The 20,533-nt window shown below is 35.8% G+C and overlaps 3 protein-coding genes across 3 annotated transcripts; 1 reads left to right on the top strand and 2 right to left on the bottom strand.

Annotated features, from left to right (window-relative positions):
* The first annotated feature begins 16 nt into the window (after window positions 1-16).
* LOC104810073 (probable signal peptidase complex subunit 2) lies at window positions 17-2,694 on the top strand. The gene is made up of 5 exons (XM_010536260.2): window positions 17-278; window positions 389-540; window positions 881-962; window positions 2,240-2,382; window positions 2,459-2,694. Exons 1-5 carry the CDS (start codon window positions 177-179, stop codon window positions 2,553-2,555), a joined length of 576 nt encoding a protein of 191 aa, XP_010534562.1. The 5' UTR covers window positions 17-176; the 3' UTR covers window positions 2,556-2,694.
* A 10,095-nt stretch (window positions 2,695-12,789) lies between these two features.
* Window positions 12,790-13,341, bottom strand: LOC104810184 (pectinesterase inhibitor 2-like). The gene has a single exon (XM_010536382.1). The coding sequence runs from the start codon at window positions 13,339-13,341 to the stop codon at window positions 12,790-12,792; it is 552 nt and encodes a 183-aa protein (XP_010534684.1).
* A 5,227-nt stretch (window positions 13,342-18,568) lies between these two features.
* Window positions 18,569-19,120, bottom strand: LOC104810183 (pectinesterase inhibitor 2-like). The gene has a single exon (XM_010536381.1). The coding sequence runs from the start codon at window positions 19,118-19,120 to the stop codon at window positions 18,569-18,571; it is 552 nt and encodes a 183-aa protein (XP_010534683.1).
* Between the last annotated feature and the right edge of the window lie 1,413 nt (window positions 19,121-20,533).

The raw sequence follows: 20,533 nt of genomic DNA, 5'->3' as shown, positions 1-20,533 counted from the left end.
TCGTATCTGACCGGGACCTTCCAATAGACCATCGGGACCAGGAAAACAGTCTTTCGTTGGACTCCTGCGCTCGTGAATACCTCCGCTTCGTCTTCGGGAGCTGAAGGATTTTGCAGAACCCTAGAGATCTGGTCCCTTTTTCATACTCTTTTATCGCTTGATCGGATCTGTCCGCCATGGAAGAGAAGAAGTCAGAATTGGCCAACAGAAACCCTAAGAAAGCCAACCTTTTGGACCATCACTCCATCAAGCACATCCTCGACGAGTCCATCTCCGATGTACGGCATGCCTCATTTCCTTTTCCCGTGTTCTTCAGACCCTCCAATCTGCGATTCCTTCTCTGTATTCGTGTATTTTCTTATGCTTCTCTTTTTTGTTTGCCTCGTAGATCGTCACGAGCCGTGGGTACAAGGAGGATGCGAGGTTAAGCAATGTTAAGCTGCTTTTAGGGACGATAATCATCGTGGTTGCCCTTGTTGCTCAGTTCTACAAGAAGAAGTTCCCCGAGAACAGGGACTTTTTGATTGGTTGCATCGTATTATATCCTTTTTCCTTTTGTTCCTTTGATTTCGTATTAGGTTATTCGTGTTGGGTTTTCGAATTCGAGGAAGTAATGTTGAAATCCCCAAGAATTAGTGTTTCCATGGCTATGATAGAAATCGGCGATAATGGATTAGGAACTTTTCATTTTTTTTTTAAGCAAATGAGATCACTCATCACTGCCGTGGTTACACTAAGTTTGAGAAACTTGAAACTCTATAGTGCCATCGGGCAAGCTGCTTCATGGGAAATTTGTATTGTAATTCTTGCCTATGAAAGTTATCAAATTTCTCGGTATCGAACAAAATGTTGGATGTGTTTGATTTCTTGACTATGGCAAGTATGTGGTGCTGAACGCTGTGTTGCAGCTGATTCTGTACACAAAGGAGAAGAATGCAATATTGTTCACCTATCCTCCCGAGGTTAGTTCCCTATCTTGGTTGAGGAAAAAAAATTGTCTTTGAGGTTCCTTTGATATGCCTGAATCAGTAGTGTTCTTCGTTTCAATTGATAAGAACTCAGTAGCGAATCTGTAGCAAATCGATGAACAACACTCTTTATTGACCAACAAAGAACATGACTTGAAGACTTGCTTAATGAGAGGTCTTCTCTCTCAACCCAAATCCTAACGTTTTCCCAAAATTCTGCTTAATCCCTCTCCCAACTATTACAACTATTTATACTGCAATGCAAACATACACAGACGCATAACCCGATCTTCAGCTCTGAATTCTCCTTTACGTATACTCTGAATGCCTTATCACAATCCTTTATTGGTCTATCGATTAAAGATTGTATTTGTGTTTTTGCTGTGAAATGAAATGTACGGTTCATCCAATCTGAACAGCTAATTGCTGCCATTTCCTAATTTTTTTTTTCTTTCACCTTGTTCAGTGATGTTTAAACGGCCAAATCATGCTTCTCCATTATGTTTCTTTGTTCCGTTTAATTGCTAGCGCAAATGCACGTTGAGAGTACACAAAAGTGACAAACTGCTGTTAGAAACATGGGTTGATAGTAACAATTGGGTAGCTAAAGCTAGATCTTGATTTTGCTTTGTCTATTTTTTACCTTCTGTTTTGTAAAGGGTTCGAATTGTGCATTGCAAATACTGGATTTGTGTTGTGGTGATGCATGGTACAAATCATCCTGTTTTAGTACTTTTGTTTGTGCTTTTTGTTCTGCATTTGATTTCATACCCAGCTATTAGTTGCATCTGATTTGGGACATTCAAGTCTTGAATCTCTTGATGATACTTTGGCTTTGGCAATTCTTATTCCTTGCTGATGTTTGTGATTTGTTTTGTCTGTCCTTTGAAATATATCTAATGCTTTTATATGTTTGTGATCACTTACCATAACATGGATGAGTTTTCTTCTCACCCTGTTGAGTGAGATGTATGTATGTTTTCACCATCTTGAAGAAGTTATCCTTACCTAAAAGAAAGCCTCAATTTCTGCGTAGACTGTGCAACCATTGCCGAAATCATTTCAGCTTCAATAATTTTGAATAACGCTCTTTGTGTCAGGGACTTAGCAAACATATTGATTATGATCTCCTCTTTGGTATTCTGTTTGTTTGAGATCAGATGTGCTTGTATTTATCTTGTGTTAGCTTGTCTTTTTTCTTTTTCGGGTGTAAATCAAGAGTCGTAGTAGCTGGTAATTTCGGGTTACTGTTTGCATTTGTTTTGGTGAAGGGATCATTCACAAGCACAGGTTTGGTGGTGTCCTCCAAGTTGCCCAGATTCTCCGACCAGTACACTCTCTCCATTGCCAGTGCTGATCCCAATTCCATTTCCGCTGGCAAGCCTGTTCACCTCACCAAAACTGTCACCCAATGGTCTCTCTCTCTCTCTCTCTCTCTCTCTCTTCCTGGTAGGAATATTTGCAGTTATCTGAGTGAAATGATGTCACAGGTTCACAAAAGATGGAGTACTGGTCGAGGGGTTATTGTGGAAGGACGTGGAGGCACTAATGGAGGAGTACGCTGGAGAGAAGAAGAAGAAGAAATGAACTTGTTTGAAAGAGTTAGTATTATTTACTTTCAGATACTAAAAAGTACAAAAAAAAATTGAAATGAGGCAGTGACCCTTTGGAGAATGATTACAGATATACATTATTAAATCCGTTTTAGGAGTGATTTTTATTTTGAGTTTTTGGTTTTTAATTTTTAATTTTTTTTAATATTTATAAATCCAAAAAATAGAGTTTTCGGGTTTTAGGTGGTTTTTTATTTAGCTTTGTGGGGGTTTTAAAAAAACTAAATTTATAAAAATTTGATTGATTTTTTTTTTTTAGTTTTTGGAATTCAAAAACTCTTAACAAAACTCCCCCATTCAACATTTAGTTTTTTTTTTAATCTAGTGATGCGTGGGAGCATGCAACTCATTCACTATAATTCAGAACACGACAATAAATAAGCAAATTACGTAGTGTTTTTTTGGAATTATCCGGGTGTTAGTATTGCGAATTTTATGTTTGTTTTTTCAAACAAACGATTGTTGCAAATTCCACTATAGAGGTTGAGTATATAGTCGCGTCGTACGCAACAACGATCCAAACATATATTCAGACGATTTCACTTTATAAGAGAAATCATAGACAGATGAGACTTAATATATGCAGAGTATCGACAGATGATAATATTGTTGTTACTTGGACGAAACTACTTCCATCGTCAAAGCATGATAGTCATGTGAGAGCTATGGGCATTAGATGGCTTGTTGATAACATGCAATATGCTATAGATTTTTATATCATTCGTCCGACATATTTACTTGGTTTTATGCCTTTTGAGATGTTTAAGTGCATGTTTAGTTTCGGTTACACTCGGTTGATTGATGGTTGCAGGTACGAATGATAGGAGCGGAAAAAGAGCGAAAAAACCCAAAGAAAACGAGTTTCAAAGATTAACCCAATCGTGTCACATCTCATCAACACGATCAGGTCACTTCATCGAGAAAATCAAGAATGTTTCAAGGGTTAACCCGATCTGTCGCCTCCTACCAACGATGGGGTCACTTCGCATAAAACCGGAGCTTAGTACAGAAGAATGGCACGATCGTGTCACCTATGACTCACACGATCGTGCTACTTAGGGGACTTCGAAAATATTTCCAATTTTTGTCCAGAAGAAAGAGAAAATAAATAGGGTTAGCCTGCAGATCGATAATTATGGAGACTTTGACAGAAAATAGACCTAGAACACACAAAAGAGAGTGATTATCGAGAGGCAAGAGATAAAAGTAGAAGACGGAGATTACGAAACCGGGAAATCGACTAAGCATTCTTCCTTTCTTATACTTTACGTTGTTTTGTATTATTTATATAAACCCTAACTTCTTGATATTTAGCGAGTAGTTCCTTTCCTGTGTGTTATGGATTTGCTATGTAGGGATATTTGGTTTTTAATTTTATATTTTGTGGATTTATTTATTATATTCAATTTATTAAATTGTTCTTAATGCGTTTGATCTTGTTGCTCACTTAATTGAATGAACTTAGAGTTTTAATTTGCATAGATATATAAGATTTTAATCTGAAAATAATTCAATAAATAGAACAAGTATTGCATCGAGAGATGAATATTTGCTTAGGGATTATGATAGCGTCCGCCCATATATCCATAGATCTTTACATGTAAAGCAATCCTGAAACCACCAGTGTTTATCATTCATAGTTTACAACCATTTTTATTGTTCGTTTTCTAGACCTTGATTTGGATTTGATTTCTTTATCTACTTTTGTCCATGTGTTCGACCCTAGCTACTACACATGATCGTATTTGCGGTATTTGTTGAGTCTAAGATATTATTACTTGATCATATTTCTACACCTAGATTTGCGGCATCACTTGTAGAACATAATTAGAGCAAGTGGGAGATTGTTGGTTTAGATACTCTATGTTGCTTTACGATATGAGTACTGATATATTTTGTATTAATAGATTCATGATTTTGGTTAAGTGAATGAATATTTTTTTTCTTTATTCGTTTTGCATGTTTGATGAATAAAGAAATCTATGGTTTGTTATAAATGGACCTAAACTCTCTAGTCGTGTATTATTGTGGGAATGATAATATAATAAGACTAGCATAAGGTGTGATAGTTGATTATACAGATGATCAAGTGTGTATTGGATGCATATCACAGTCATGAGTACTGATTTGGAATGAAGTAATGGATGACCCGTATGAAATTGTCTCATGGATATACTACAAAAAAATGCCAAATTCCAACGGATTTTTCCAATGGATATATCCGTTGGAATATTTCCAACAGATTTCCAATGGGCAGCCGTTGGCAATATTCCAACGGATTCCAACGGCATATCAACGGATATCAGCGTTGGACATTTCCCACGCATATTATGACGGGAGATCCGTTGGAATAATCCGAACGTTATCAAACACGGGAAAGATTCCAATGGACATCTGTTAGAATATTTAACGGTCGACGAAATTCAACGGATTTCTAACCGATGTCCGTTGGAATGTTCGTCTATTTAAATCATCCGACCATTTTTCTCCCAAACCACTCTCTAAATCATTCTTCTACTATCCTTACACCAAGAATTCTCCCAAAAATGGCTTCTTCAACAAATTCGAATAGTCGTTCATCCCGACAGTGGATATATGAAAGAGTTTATCCGATTACAAAAGAGGTAACGCAAGAATTCATTACCGGTCTGGAACAATTTATGAATTTTGGTTCCACGCAACCTTTGTGCCAAGAACGTGGAAAAATGCTATGTCTATGTATAAGTTGTCGCAATTTTAAATATCGCAGTCAAGAAGATGTTTGTAAACATCTATTTCGAAGGGGATTTGTCGAAGACTATTACATTTGGCGATTTCATGGAGAAGAAGTTCGGACAATCACAGTAACGGGACAACATGTGTCGGCCAATCAGATGTATGATGTAGATGAAGTTATAAGAAATCCTTATGTTGAAATGGTGACATATGCTTTTCCTGGGGCATTGGTTGATCAAAACTCATCACAAGAGGAGGAGCCAAACGTAAAAACAAAACAGTTTTTCGACATGTTGCATATGGAAAATCATTTTATCTATGAAGGATGTAAAGAAGGTCAGTCTCGTTTATCTCTCGCATCAAGATTGATGAGTATAAAAACGGATTACAATATCACCGAAAGTTGCATGGATGTTGATGTCGATCTAGGCTGTGATCTAATCTCGTTTTATTTTCCTAGATTCAACTACCGCAAGTGCATGGGTCAATCGCAGTATCTAGGGTCGAACACAGGGACACATGGACATTAATAATACAATTACGGGTTCTACTCGGTTTCGGTCGGGACGATAATTTTGAGTGGTGATGATGGTGATTATAAAATGATGAAAATGCAGATAGTGGTTTCAAGACAATTTAAGTAAAACATTGCAGGTTTCGGAATTTACGGGTTGGTAAGGATCGTTTCTACAGATTTATCTCAGTGACTATGATTGTGATATGGGGAATTCAAACTCTTTCTATAGAGGAGATTACTCTCTCGAGTCTCTCTCTTCACTTCCTATGAGTTCTAAACTACCGACCTCTCGGTTCTAAATAGAATAAAACTCCTAAGAGCATTAAGTTTACTATCATAATTCCTAATTGATATGACCATCTCTCGATACGAAAATCACCTAAACGAATGAATGGTTTCCGGATTCAAATTTTATATCTCTATGTAAATTTAAATCCTAGAATTTACAAATCAAGTGGCCAGCAAGAATTGCAATATTAAAATTCACTCATTCAAACCAAATCACAAAATTCATAATTAACGAGAAATATTAAATACACATAATCCTTACAAACCCATAAATTCCTAACCCACAATAAGAAAGACTACTCACAAAACATGGTAAATACAGGAATAACCACAACAATTAAACGGAAATTCATAAATAAATAAATAAAAAGAGGGATAAGAAATGCTCAGAAATATTTGCAGCATCTTCTTCCAATCTGAAACAAAGGGCTTGCGTCCTTACTCTCTCTCTATTACTCCTCTGCGTATTTCGCTCTCTCCTAATCTCTTTGTAACTCCCTTTTTCCCCCGCTGTCCTCCTCCGTCTTGTGCTTCTCCATTTAAAGAGTGATAAAAATGAGTACATGTAATCAATCACGAAAAGGAGCGGATGTTGCGGCTAATTTGGATCCCATCATGTCTTCTTCTTTTTGCTTACTCCTTTTTTTCTTTATGATATACATGCAGGTTGTCTTATCTTGTCTCTTGCATTTCTTGTCTCCTACATATGCATTATATATTATATATATATGTATATATTATACATATATGCGTACACACATTTATATATTAATTAGTACGCATGCATACGACATATATTTACACATATCACATATGCTTATATACTATATATGTATATATGTATTCATACTATATGTAATTATATGCATAATAAATATACAAAGATACGCATGCATAAACATACATACATATGTTATGTATCTATACACACACTAATACCTATGCATACACATTTGTATATATGTATATATTAATGCACATTACACATATATGTGTATTTATATATTTATTAATACATATGCATGATATACGTATATACGACTTATATATATACATGCGTTACTTTATGCATACTATATAATTATATACAAATACACATATCCATATGTACATATACATATATTTATATATGATTGCATAATATAAATATATATTAATATATAAGCATACACGGTCATATATATATATGTATATATTAATACATATGTATACTATACTTATATTATATATGCACGCATCATGTATTTATACATATATAATTATATTATATCTATATATGTCGTATTGTATATATATACATATATACTCATATCATATATATATTTATTAATACACATGATAATATATACACACACGCATGCAAACTATATACATATAATTATATGTGTACACAAATATATATGAGCGCGTTCGTACTATATATATTTATATATAATTCATACAAACGCTTCAATCCGTACGATACCGGCATATGGAACATCTTTTTATACGGAGTTTGTCTCTATACATTCTTACTCAGACGGTATCTTTTAGCCCCACAGAATTTCTACTTAATCAATTCTTTTTATTCACCCCAATAGAACATGCAACCATTTTTGCAAACGTCAATCTTTTCATAAGGCATTCCCGAGTTCTTCAACATAGCCTTCGTATCATAATACGATTCTGAAGCTTCGTTATTTTCAGGTAAATACTCACGCAATGTTTGACATCTGATGACATGTGTATATTAGTATATTTTTGTATAATATATACATTGTGTTTTACGATATTTATATGTTTATAGGCTTTATCGTGTACAATTTTACTGCGATTTCGATGTTTCTATATTTTGCAGGAAAGAACGAAAAACGAGCTTCATCGAGATACTTTCATGGGAATCAAACGAAAACGGATGAACGCGAAAATCCTTTTGTAAAAAGAAAAAAAAAAGAAAAAGAAAAGAAAAGTATATATATTAGTGCGTAGGATAATATATATATATATGATATATATGTATATAATATAAATAAATATATATATATATATATATATATGAGTACTTAGTATATAGTTTACAATTTCACAACAAACGGCTTCGCGTATGAGATGGCGTGCCTCATATTCTGCCGTTGATGGAGAAATACAACATCTATCGGATGCTTTGGCGTGGAAAAACTTCAACATGGTATTTCTTGATTTTACTGCTGAGTCTAGGAATGTATATCTTTGTTTGTGCATTGATGGATTTAGTCCGTACGGACAGTCTGACATGCAATATTCATTATGACCCGTTATACTTTCTCCGTACAACTTACCACCTGAGATGTGGATGAAAAGAGAATTTATGTTTTTGACATTGTTGATTCCTGGTACAGAACATCCGAAGAAGAGTTTTGATATGTATTTACAGCCGCTCATTAAGAAGTTGAAGGATTTGTGGGACATTGGAGTCCCTGCTTACGACGTAAGTGTGAAACAAAATTTTACACTTAGACTGGTGCTTCTTTGGACGGTCAATGATTTTCCGGCGTGTGGAATGTTATCGGGATGGAGCATACATGGAAGACTTGCATGTCCGTTTTGCATAGTGGAAACCAAAACGTTTCAGTTGAGACATGAGAGGAAGTCGTGCTGGTTTGACTGTCATCGCAGATTTATTTGTATTTTGAAGAATTTTCTTTGTATTTTGAGCCATTTTATTTTATTTTTTTTAAATTGTTAAATTCCAACGGGCATCCGTTGGAATTTAATCGCGGAAATGGAATGGTCGCAAGTTTTTCAACGGATGCCCGTTGGAAATTTCCAACAGACACCCGTTATAATGGCTAAAACATTAAATCCGTTCCACGCACCTGGCGTCAATCCGTGCAGATTCCAACGAATGCCCGTTAGAATCCATAATTCCAACGGGCATCCATTGGAATTACTAAAACATTAAATCCGTTCGTGGCTCCTGGCGTCTATCGAGATAATCAAGACATTTTCCAACGGATGCCCTTTAGAAATGTGTATTCTAACAGGCATCCGTTGGAAAAAGTCAAAAGAAATTAAATGCGCGCACAGAATTCCAACGGGCATCCGTTGGAATTCCATTGGAATTTTCGATTATATAATCTGAGTGCCCCACTCTTCTCCTCATTCAACAACGATTTAAAAAACAGCAAAAAAAATCAGCAACAAAAAAAATAAAAAAAAAAACAACACAAGAAGATGGTAATATAGATGTTATGTTTTAAATTAATACTTGTTTATGTTTTAAACATTACTAATTATTGTTTTTTTTTAAGTTTCGTAGGTGTTATCAATTTTCCGGTGGATTGTTTGCGGATTCTTCTGGAGCACTGCCACCGCCGCCGCCACCACTTTCTCGTCTTCCGGATATACCGGATGCACCGCCGCTATTCCCAGAGACTGAAATAACTTTAGAGGAGGTAGAGGAGATTTTAATCTCCTTCGACAATCGCGAGGTCCTGTTCATTGATCCCGAACTTAACGGGACATTATGGTAATTTTTTTAATTAAATTATTTAAAAAATTATTTTAATTATATTATTAAGTAATATTAATAAAAAAATTTAATTATTAGGTTTGGGGGTTAACGATAAAGAGTTGAAGAAAAAATTTACGACAATAATAACATCTAATTTTCCTCTACTCTACTATTGTTGGACGGTGGTACCCGACTATCTGAAACGTTCTTGGTGGCACTAGTTCATCATAAATTTTTTTAAAAATATTTAATTAAATATAAAAATTTATTACTAACTCTATTTTTTTTATTTATAAAGCAATCTTTTCAGTGGAAGAAAAAGTACATCGATAAAGTTTATAAAGAGTTCAACCAGCTTGGTATACAACGGTTGAAACAAATGATGAACAATGTCAAACGCCGTCATCAGCTTCATAGACTGGCACCAGATTGGACAACAAATGACTTGTACCAACAACTTGTTTCGCATTGGAATTCGTAACATTTTCCAAAGAGAAGCAAAGTCGTCTGACCCAAAAAATCGAGGGTGATGGTCCTCATTGTCATACCTCCGGTACTAAATCATTCAAGAAACGACAAAAAGAGATGGTATTACTTAAGTTTTAAAATTTAATTTTTTTTGAATTTTAATTTTTATTGGGTTAATAATTTTATAAATATATATATATATATATATGTTAGGAGAAAGAAATAGGGAGAACGCCGTCAATTGTAGAGTTGGTCACTCGGACGCACAAAAAGTCCGATGGATCATATGTCGATCTCCGTACTGAACGCGTTGTAAGCACGGTGACTCAGAGACTTACCCAACTCTCGTAAAATGTTGGTGACTCAGCAGGTTCTTCATCCGGTCTGTCTGCGACGGATCAAGATCGTTGCTATGTAGAGGTAAAAATTTTAATAATTTTTTTTATAAATATTAAATTTTAGTATTTTAAATTTATTTTAAATATTTTATACATTTTTCAGTCGGTCTCTCCAAATAAGGCTGCATCTATGGATCGGAGGATTGTAGAGAGATTTGTTTGATGATTTCAGTACTGCAATTCCTTCCGGTATACAGAGTGATCTCGAACAACAACGGTGGATCGAGATACTCGAACAACATCTTTCAGCGATGAGGCAACAAGTGAGTAACCTCGAACAAATTGTTGAGGTTATGTGAGGTGATCACCCGCTCCACAACATGCCGTCGAGTTCGAGAGCAGAAACGAGACACGTAATCTCGGGACCAGTGAAGATGAAGAAACTTGTAGTGCCAATTAATTTTAATTTTCTGTAATATTTGAATAATTTTTTTATTTTAATATTTTAATTTTAATTTTGTTTATTATATATTATATTAATTAATATATATATAATAAATATATAAATACATATAATATTTAATAAAAAATAAAATAAATATTTAAAAATAAAATAAATTATTTATTCTATTTTTAAATATTTATTTTCTTTTTTTATTATTTTTTTCTTTTTCAACGGGCATTCCAACGGGTATCCGTAGGAACCACCTATCGATTCCAATGGATATATGTTACAAACAGCGTTGCAAATTTCCAACGCATTATTCCAACAGATATCCGTTATAATTTACCAATGGATAGCCGTTGTAAATCACGTTGCAACATTCCGACGACGATTCCAACGACATTTTCAACGGATATCCGTGGCTAATACCGTTGAAAATCTGTGGAAATTTTTCTAACGGACATTCCAACGGATATCGGTGGTAATTTTGCCACAGATATGCCGTTGGAATTCCGTTGGAATTATGCCACGGAAATATCCGTTAGAAATCCGTTGAAATATTTCAACGAATACTTGCGTTGGAATTCCGTTGGAAATTGCCACGGATTTCCAACGGAATCGAATTTCCAACGACGTTTTTCTAATGAAGTTATCCGTTGGAAATCCGTTGGAAATGCCGATTTTCAACGGATTTTCGGCCTTTCCTAACGGATATGCCGGTTGAAATTTGGGGTTTTTTTTTTGTAGTGATATGGGTTATGACTTGAATCTCATGTGATAGGTTTGCGACTAAATCCTTTGACCTGAGATATCTACAGTATTTTTTTTCTCTCTCCCGGAAAATTCTTAGCTCGTGAGTAGGATTCGAACAAGTTAAACTCTGGTGTCCAACTCTTTTCTGCATTTTTTTTTCTTTCTACAATTCCTCAATTTCGAGTGCTCGATTTTCACAGTAGGGTTCGATCAATTTGGTTAAAGGTATAAGCATTACAATTGGTATCAGAAAATGGTTGCGAATAAGCGAAAGTTTGGAGCCAGGGAAGCAACTCAATTGAGGTTGGATTTCGGAACAAACCAAGAATATATTTATCAATGACACAAGAAGAAGTAGAAGAGTTTTACGTTGGAAACCCCGACTATAGAGGATATAAAAGAGCTCAAGTATATCTCCCGTTGCCCGTATAAACGAGCCCTCACCCTCCCATAACACAGCCTAGTTCTCCTTTGAGTGGTTCATACAGCTCCCCCATTCTCATTAGCCGAACTTCTCATACTTTCCTTAAAAGTTGGGTGCCCGAGTTAATTTTTAGAATTTTTCATATACTATAAGTTCATTTGGGTCTGTCTGGAATGATCGGTCCAGACGTCGAGATAATCCTTCTCCTTCTCAAACTAGGTTTTCTGGGAAACAAATAAAAGGAGCACGACCCCTATGGTTTTGACACGCCTCCTCAAACTCTTAGAGCATATCTAAGAGTTGCAAAATCCACTTTTGATTCCCCATAACCCTGCACATTATAGAGATTTCTAATCTAGCAGACGAGTTCCAACCGTTGGAATTCTTCCCGATGCGTGGATACGTGTAGAGGGTGTGGTACTCTTCTAATCTTCTTATGATCGATGTTTCAGTTGTGAGAATAGGCCCCGGATCATTTAAGGTTAATGTTTCTTCAATAGATTTACAATCTATGCATGTTCGGTTTTAGGATTTATTTAGAAAAAGTTTTGTTTTTCACATTCCGCTGCATGAATTCTAGAACCGGATCTCTAGGATTATGAATTGATAGTGAGATTCTAGAAATTCCAACAATTTGAGGGGAGATTTCGGAAGAATATAATACAATAATGGATTGTTATATATTTTTATAGTACCAAAAGATCCAAATTGAACTTATACCGAACCGACATACATCTTGGCAAGTATCTCTTTAGCACAAAAAAGACAAGTGAATAATCCTATTTGTGCTATATCATGTTGGAGATGCTCAACAAAATGTCTGAAACATTGTACAAATATTTCATTTCTTCAATGATAGAGGATGGATCAGGCGAGACCTTGAACGCGGCAAAATTATCCATGCAGTTAAGTGCCTGATGCATAACACCCGAGGCAAACATTTTTAGAGAGTCTCCGTCTCCTCTCGCCAAAGCCTTGAGGGCATCACCTAAGTAAGCCAAAGAATGTCCATATTCCCCTGAGATATTCTTGTAGACACCCTTTGAAGTAGCATCGGTTGCTTTCTCGATGTTCGAATCGATATGTTTCTGTGTTTCTGTCGTGATTTGGCGTGCATAATCGATGACGAGTTTGGCAAGGGTGAGAAGATCCGCTTTTGCTGTCTCGGGTTTTGATTTTAAGAACTTCAGACAAAACTCAGGGTTTGTTGCCCCCGAGCAGATGTGTTCGATTTCAGATTCTAAAGGTTTGATGGTTAATCTTGCGGATGAAGAGACAACAAGAAATAGAAAAACCGCAAGAGGAGCCATCAGAAAATTGGTTTTGAGGTTGGAAGCCATTCTTATGTTTTACTTGAATGAAAGCTCTGAATAATATGTTTGAGGTTTGTGTTATTTTATAGACTTTTGAAGCTTGCATAGAAATTACTTCCACAAAAGGATGATTTAGTATTATCCATTCGTTTTGTGTTATATTATTCTTGAAATTAAAAGTTTTGAATATTTTCCTTTGAAGGTTGATTCTATTTTTTTAGAGTTACAACATTTAAATCATAAAAAAGGACAAGAAAAGAAATCCATAGAGTGTGTATAGAAACTTTTGAATATTTTTCTTAGAAGGTTGATTCCATTCCTTTAGAGTTACAATATGAGAATCCTAAAAGGGAGCAAGAAAAGAAATCCATAGAGTGTGTGTTGAAACTTTTGAATATTTTTCTTAGAAGGTTGATTCCATTCCTTTATAATTGTGATATGAAAATCATAAAAAAGAACGGAAATAATAGAATCTATGACACATAAAGACAAATCTATATTGCTTTGAAACTATACACGCATGCTGCATTTTCCATTGCAACCAAATTTGTGTTAAGCATTTATTAGAAAATGTATACGTATTATCAATATTATTATTTTGATTTTATCAATAGTTATAGATACATAATACAATGCAGATAAGGTGTTCCATTTTATTTTCCAATCAGGGAATATGTTGGAGACTCTGAGTGAATTAGAAGGCAAGGTTTGAGCATGATTAATCTGTGGCAGTAAACCGGGTTCGTGGAAATCGGATCAGTAAGTGAACTAGGCCAAATTAGAAGCAACTGAAGTTCATTCTGTTTAAATGGTTCAGTGGTGCCATCGTCTTCTTCTCTTCGTCATTTTTTTTCTCTCTCCCGGAAAATTCTTAGCTCGTGAGTAGGATTCGAACAAGTTAAACTCTGGTGTCCAACTCTTTTCTGCATTTTTTTTTCTTTCTACAATTCCTCAATTTCGAGTGCTCGATTTTCACAGTAGGGTTCGATCAATTTGGTTAAAGGTATAAGCATTACAATTGGTATCAGAAAATGGTTGCGAATAAGCGAAAGTTTGGAGCCAGGGAAGCAACTCAATTGAGGTTGGATTTCGGAACAAACCAAGAATATATTTATCAATGACACAAGAAGAAGTAGAAGAGTTTTACGTTGGAAACCCCGACTATAGAGGATATAAAAGAGCTCAAGTATATCTCCCGTTGCCCGTATAAACGAGCCCTCACCCTCCCATAACACAGCCTAGTTCTCCTTTGAGTGGTTCATACAGCTCCCCCATTCTCATTAGCCGAACTTCTCATACTTTCCTTAAAAGTTGGGTGCCCGAGTTAATTTTTAGAATTTTTCATATACTATAAGTTCATTTGGGTCTGTATCATATACAGGATTTGAGGTTGTCAAAAAAGGATCGTTCTATAAAACTCGATATATCCAATTCTCTTTATATAATTTTCGAAATGGATTATAATTAGGTCCTATACATGTGATTCAGATAATGCGGTAAATCCCTACCTGATATTAGTTTTACAAATATAAATGATGAGGAAATGAGATAATTTTTTTTTTTAATGATTTTGGTATACCAATTCATCATTTTCCATATAAATTTCAAGGAAAATTCATGACGAATGGCTGTTTATAATATTTCATATGTAAAAGTTTTAATACACCTTTTGATTATTGAATCATTTACATGGAAGCAATCTGTTGTAGTCTTTTGAACCAAAGAATCAATGTAGGCACCGTCACCCTCTGGAATGAAGCCATTGATCTCCATCTATATAAGACAAATTCATGTAGAGGGATGCTTCAACTTCGGTGAGTTGCTTCGAATACGGGACCCTTCCACTCCGGTCTGCTCCCGGTCCATAGTTTGCATATTCTCCGAAAAACACCGTCCTACAAAAATCGATACTCTCATCAGACTAATTGACTGAAATTTTTAGAACTAGATATCGAAAATATTTGTTCGCTAACCTGTCTCGAGAAGGATCGTCCCAATCATTCCATCCATCCGAAGACGACGGTTGCATACGGTCTCCACGCCCGACCGAGTAGAATTTTCCCCGTCCCGTCTATTCTACAATTTACAAACGAAAAGCCCGTGCTCTCGTTTGGCGCAATCCTTGCATGAGCGGTGATGTATCCGGACGTAACCTCCTTTGCTACGGAGTTTATCGTACAGTCCTGTTATTATTGTAGTTTCAAATGTTATTTTATATTACAAGATCACAGATCATTCCATCCGAATATACATATTCATATAAATATGTATATAGAGAGAAGATCCGTTGGTATTTGAGGGGTCCCGTCTGGCTAATTAAAAAAAAAATAATTTACTTACAAATTTTAAACAAAAATGTTCAATGTCCCCACAAGTCTCGTGAATGTTAAATAAAAAGATATCAACAAAGTTGGTGTTGAAGGAAAATAAAAATCATCTTCGATCTTATTTTTTTAGTTCCGCTGCAGCAGAAGCATATTCCCTCTAAACAAGAGGAGCCTGTTTTCTGCAAGTACTTCTTTTCAATTTTGTGAAGTTTCTGGTTGGAAAACAACCAAAACCATTATCCCTCTCAACCACAAACTGAGTTGCAGAGGAGACATTATGGCTCATGAAGAGTACAACACCATCGCCACATTTGAGTTTCCGAATGATTGAAAATACATGGCCACGAACGAGCAAGGAAGAGAGGGACCATGCTTGTGATGCAGTGTGGGTCGACCTCCGAAAGATTCATCCGGACCTTGATTCAAAAATGGCAGTATTGTTCCCTTTTCTTGGTTTGCTTGATGGGGAATATAATGATCTCATCTTGCAGATATTGGAGAAAAATCAATCGATAATTGCAAAAATAGTCTCTTCACTCCTTTCTTCTCTTTCTTTTTGGGATAAATGTGAGATATCCAAACATTCCCCCTCACCTGATGGTTGAATGGGTTTCATATGCCGTAAGAAAAACTTTCTAACAGCCTCCGTTGTTGTTTCGATCGGGACTTCATCCTTCATTTTTTTCAAGCGTTCTTCGAGCCACATGATTCTTGCTTCTTTTGCAATTATCGATTGATTTTTCTCCAATATCTGCAAGATGAGATCATTATATTCCCCATCAAGCAAACCAAGAAAAGGGAACAATACTGCCATTTTTGAATCAAGGTCCGGATGAATCTTTCGGAGGTCGACCCACACTGCATCACAAGCATGGTCCCTCTCTTCCTTGCTCGTTCGTGGCCATGTATTTTCAATCATTCGGAAACTCAAATGTGGCGATGGTGTTGTACTCTTCATGAGCCATAATGTCTCCTCTGCAACTCAGTTTGTGGTTGAGAGGGATAATGGTTTTGGTTGTTTTCCAACCAGAAACTTCACAAAATTGAAAAGAAGTACTTGCAGAAAACAGGCTCCTCTTGTTTAGAGGGAATATGCTTCTGCTGCAGCGGAACTAAAAAAATAAGATCGAAGATGATTTTTATTTTCCTTCAACACCAACTTTGTTGATATCTTTTTATTTAACATTCACGAGACTTGTGGGGACATTGAACATTTTTGTTTAAAATTTCAATGAGTGTGGCCGAGATGAGGATGTTGAGATGGATGTGCGGACATACAAGGATGGATAAAATTAGAAATGAAATTATTAAAAAGAAAATAGGAGTAATAGGTATCGAAGAGAAGGTAAGAGAGGGGCGTTTAAGATGGTTTGGTCATGTACAATGTAGGTCGATTGAAGCACCGGTTATAAAAGTGAAGAGTATAGGTATAGGGGTAAGAAGGAAAGGACGAGGAAGACCTAGACTTACTTCGGAGCGGGTCATTAGAAACGATTTGGAAATATTGCAGATTCCGAAAGAGTTAACCCGAGATCAAAATGAGTGGAGAAAAATTATTCATGCGGCCGACCCCAAATGAACTTGGGAATGAATTTTCAACGGATTTTCGGCCTTTCCTAACGGATATGCCGGTTGGAATTTGGGGGTTTTTTTGTAGTGATATGAGTCATGACTTGAATCTCATGTGATAGGTTTGCGACTAAATCCCTGCATGGATAATTTTGCCGCGTTCAAGGTCTCGCCTGATCCATCCTCTATCATTGAAGAAATGAAATATTTGTACAATGTTTCAGACATTTTGTTGAGCATCTCCAACATGATATAGCACAAATAGGATTATTCACTTGTCTTATAATTTCATTGGAAAAACGTCGTTGGAAATTCGATTCCGTTGGAAATCCGTGGCAATTTCCAACGGAATTCTAACGCAAGTATTCGTTGAAATATTTCAACGGATTTCTAACGGATATTTCCGTGGCATAATTCCAACGGAATTCCAACGGCATATCTGTGGTAAAATTACCACCGATATCCGTTGGAATGTCCGTTAGAAAATTTTCATTCATCCAAAACTCTAATTCTCCTGCAAAATATTAAAAACATCGAAGTCGAAAAAAATGTATAAAGGATATCCATAAATATGCGAAATATCGTGAAATACACTAGACATCCGATGTGAAAAATGTGACAATATATACTTGGCTAGATCATCGGCCTAGACCTTTAGACCGGACAGTCCAGTCTTTGGATTAAACGTTGCGTTTCGTGCTGAAATCAAGGTCAAACCAATCGATCTAGTCCCTGGAATGATCGGTCCAAACGTCGAGATAATCCTTCTCCTTCTCAAACTAGGTTTTCTGGGAAACAAATAAAAGGAGCACGACCCCTATGGTTTTGACACGCCTCCTCAAACTCTTAGAGCAGATCTAAGAGTTGCAAAATCCACTTTTGATTCCCCATAACCCTGCAAATTATAGAGATCATGATTTCTAATCTAGCAAACGAGTTCCAACCGTTGGAATTCTTCCCGATGCGTGGATACGTGTAGAGGGTGTGGTACTCTTCTAATCTTCTTATGATCGATGTTTCAGTTGTGAGAATAGACCCTGGATCATTTAAGGTTAATGTTTCTTCTATAGATTTACAATCTATGCATATTCGGTTTTAGGATTTATTTAGAAAAAGTTTTGTTTTTCACATTCCGCTGCATGAATTCTAGAACCGGATCTCTAGGATTATGAATTGATAGTGAGATTCTAGAAATTCCAACAATTTGAGGGGAGATTTCGGAAGAATATAATACAATAATGGATTGTTATATATTTTTATAGTACCAAAAGATCCAAATTGAACTTATACCGAACCGACATACATCTTGGCAAGTATCTCTTTAGCACAAAAAAGACAAGTGAATAATCCTATTTGTGCTATATCATGTTGGAGATGCTCAACAAAATGTCTGAAACATTGTACAAATATTTCATTTCTTCAATGATAGAGGATGGATCAGGCGAGACCTTGAACGCGGCAAAATTATCCATGCAGTTAAGTGCCTGATGCATAACACCCGAGGCAAACATTTTTAGAGAGTCTCCGTCTCCTCTCGCCAAAGCCTTGAGGGCATCACCTAAGTAAGCCAAAGAATGTCCATATTCCCCTGAGATATTCTTGTAGACACCCTTTGAAGTAGCATCGGTTGCTTTCTCGATGTTCGAATCGATATGTTTCTGTGTTTCTGTCGTGATTTGGCGTGCATAATCGATGACGAGTTTGGCAAGGGTGAGAAGATCCGCTTTTGCTGTCTCGGGTTTTGATTTTAAGAACTTCAGACAAAACTCAGGGTTTGTTGCCCCCGAGCAGATGTGTTCGATTTCAGATTCTAAAGGTTTGATGGTTAATCTTGCGGATGAAGAGACAACAAGAAATAGAAAAACCGCAAGAGGAGCCATCAGAAAATTGGTTTTGAGGTTGGAAGCCATTCTTATGTTTTACTTGAATGAAAGCTCTGAATAATATGTTTGAGGTTTGTGTTATTTTATAGACTTTTGAAGCTTGCATAGAAATTACTTCCACAAAAGGATGATTTAGTATTATCCATTCGTTTTGTGTTATATTATTCTTGAAATTAAAAGTTTTGAATATTTTCCTTTGAAGGTTGATTCTATTTTTTTAGAGTTACAACATTTAAATCATAAAAAAGGACAAGAAAAGAAATCCATAGAGTGTGTATAGAAACTTTTGAATATTTTTCTTAGAAGGTTGATTCCATTCCTTTAGAGTTACAATATGAGAATCCTAAAAGGGAGCAAGAAAAGAAATCCATAGAGTGTGTGTTGAAACTTTTGAATATTTTTCTTAGAAGGTTGATTCCATTCCTTTATAATTGTGATATGAAAATCATAAAAAAGAACGGAAATAATAGAATCTATGACACATAAAGACAAATCTATATTGCTTTGAAACTATACACGCATGCTGCATTTTCCATTGCAACCAAATTTGTGTTAAGCATTTATTAGAAAATGTATACGTATTATCAATATTATTATTTTGATTTTATCAATAGTTATAGATACATAATACAATGCAGATAAGGTGTTCCATTTTATTTTCCAATCAGGGAATATGTTGGAGACTCTGAGTGAATTAGAAGGCAAGGTTTGAGCATGATTAATCTGTGGCAGTAAACCGGGTTCGTGGAAATCGGATCAGTAAGTGAACTAGGCCAAATTAGAAGCAACTGAAGTTCATTCTGTTTAAATGGTTCAGTGGTGCCATCGTCTTCTTCTCTTCGTCATTTTTTTTCTCTCTCCCGGAAAATTCTTAGCTCGTGAGTAGGATTCGAACAAGTTAAACTCTGGTGTCCAACTCTTTTCTGCATTTTTTTTTCTTTCTACAATTCCTCAATTTCGAGTGCTCGATTTTCACAGTAGGGTTCGATCAATTTGGTTAAAGGTATAAGCATTACAATTGGTATCAGAAAATGGTTGCGAATAAGCGAAAGTTTGGAGCCAGGGAAGCAACTCAATTGAGGTTGGATTTCGGAACAAACCAAGAATATATTTATCAATGACACAAGAAGAAGTAGAAGAGTTTTACGTTGGAAACCCCGACTATAGAGGATATAAAAGAGCTCAAGTATATCTCCCGTTGCCCGTATAAACGAGCCCTCACCCTCCCATAACACAGCCTAGTTCTCCTTTGAGTGGTTCATATAGCTCCCCCATTCTCATTAGCCGAACTTCTCATACTTTCCTTAAAAGTTGGGTGCCCGAGTTAATTTTTAGAATTTTTCATATACTATAAGTTCATTTGGGTCTGTATCATATACAGGATTTGAGGTTGTCAAAAAAGGATCGTTCTATAAAACTCGATATATCCAATTCTCTTTA

The sequence above is a fragment of the Tarenaya hassleriana genome, unplaced genomic scaffold, assembly GCF_000463585.1.
Source record: "Tarenaya hassleriana unplaced genomic scaffold, ASM46358v1 Cleome17, whole genome shotgun sequence".
Lineage (NCBI taxonomy): Eukaryota > Viridiplantae > Streptophyta > Magnoliopsida > Brassicales > Cleomaceae > Tarenaya > Tarenaya hassleriana.
Note: the sequence above shows the minus strand (reverse complement) of the source record. Positions and strands in the feature narration are given on the sequence as shown.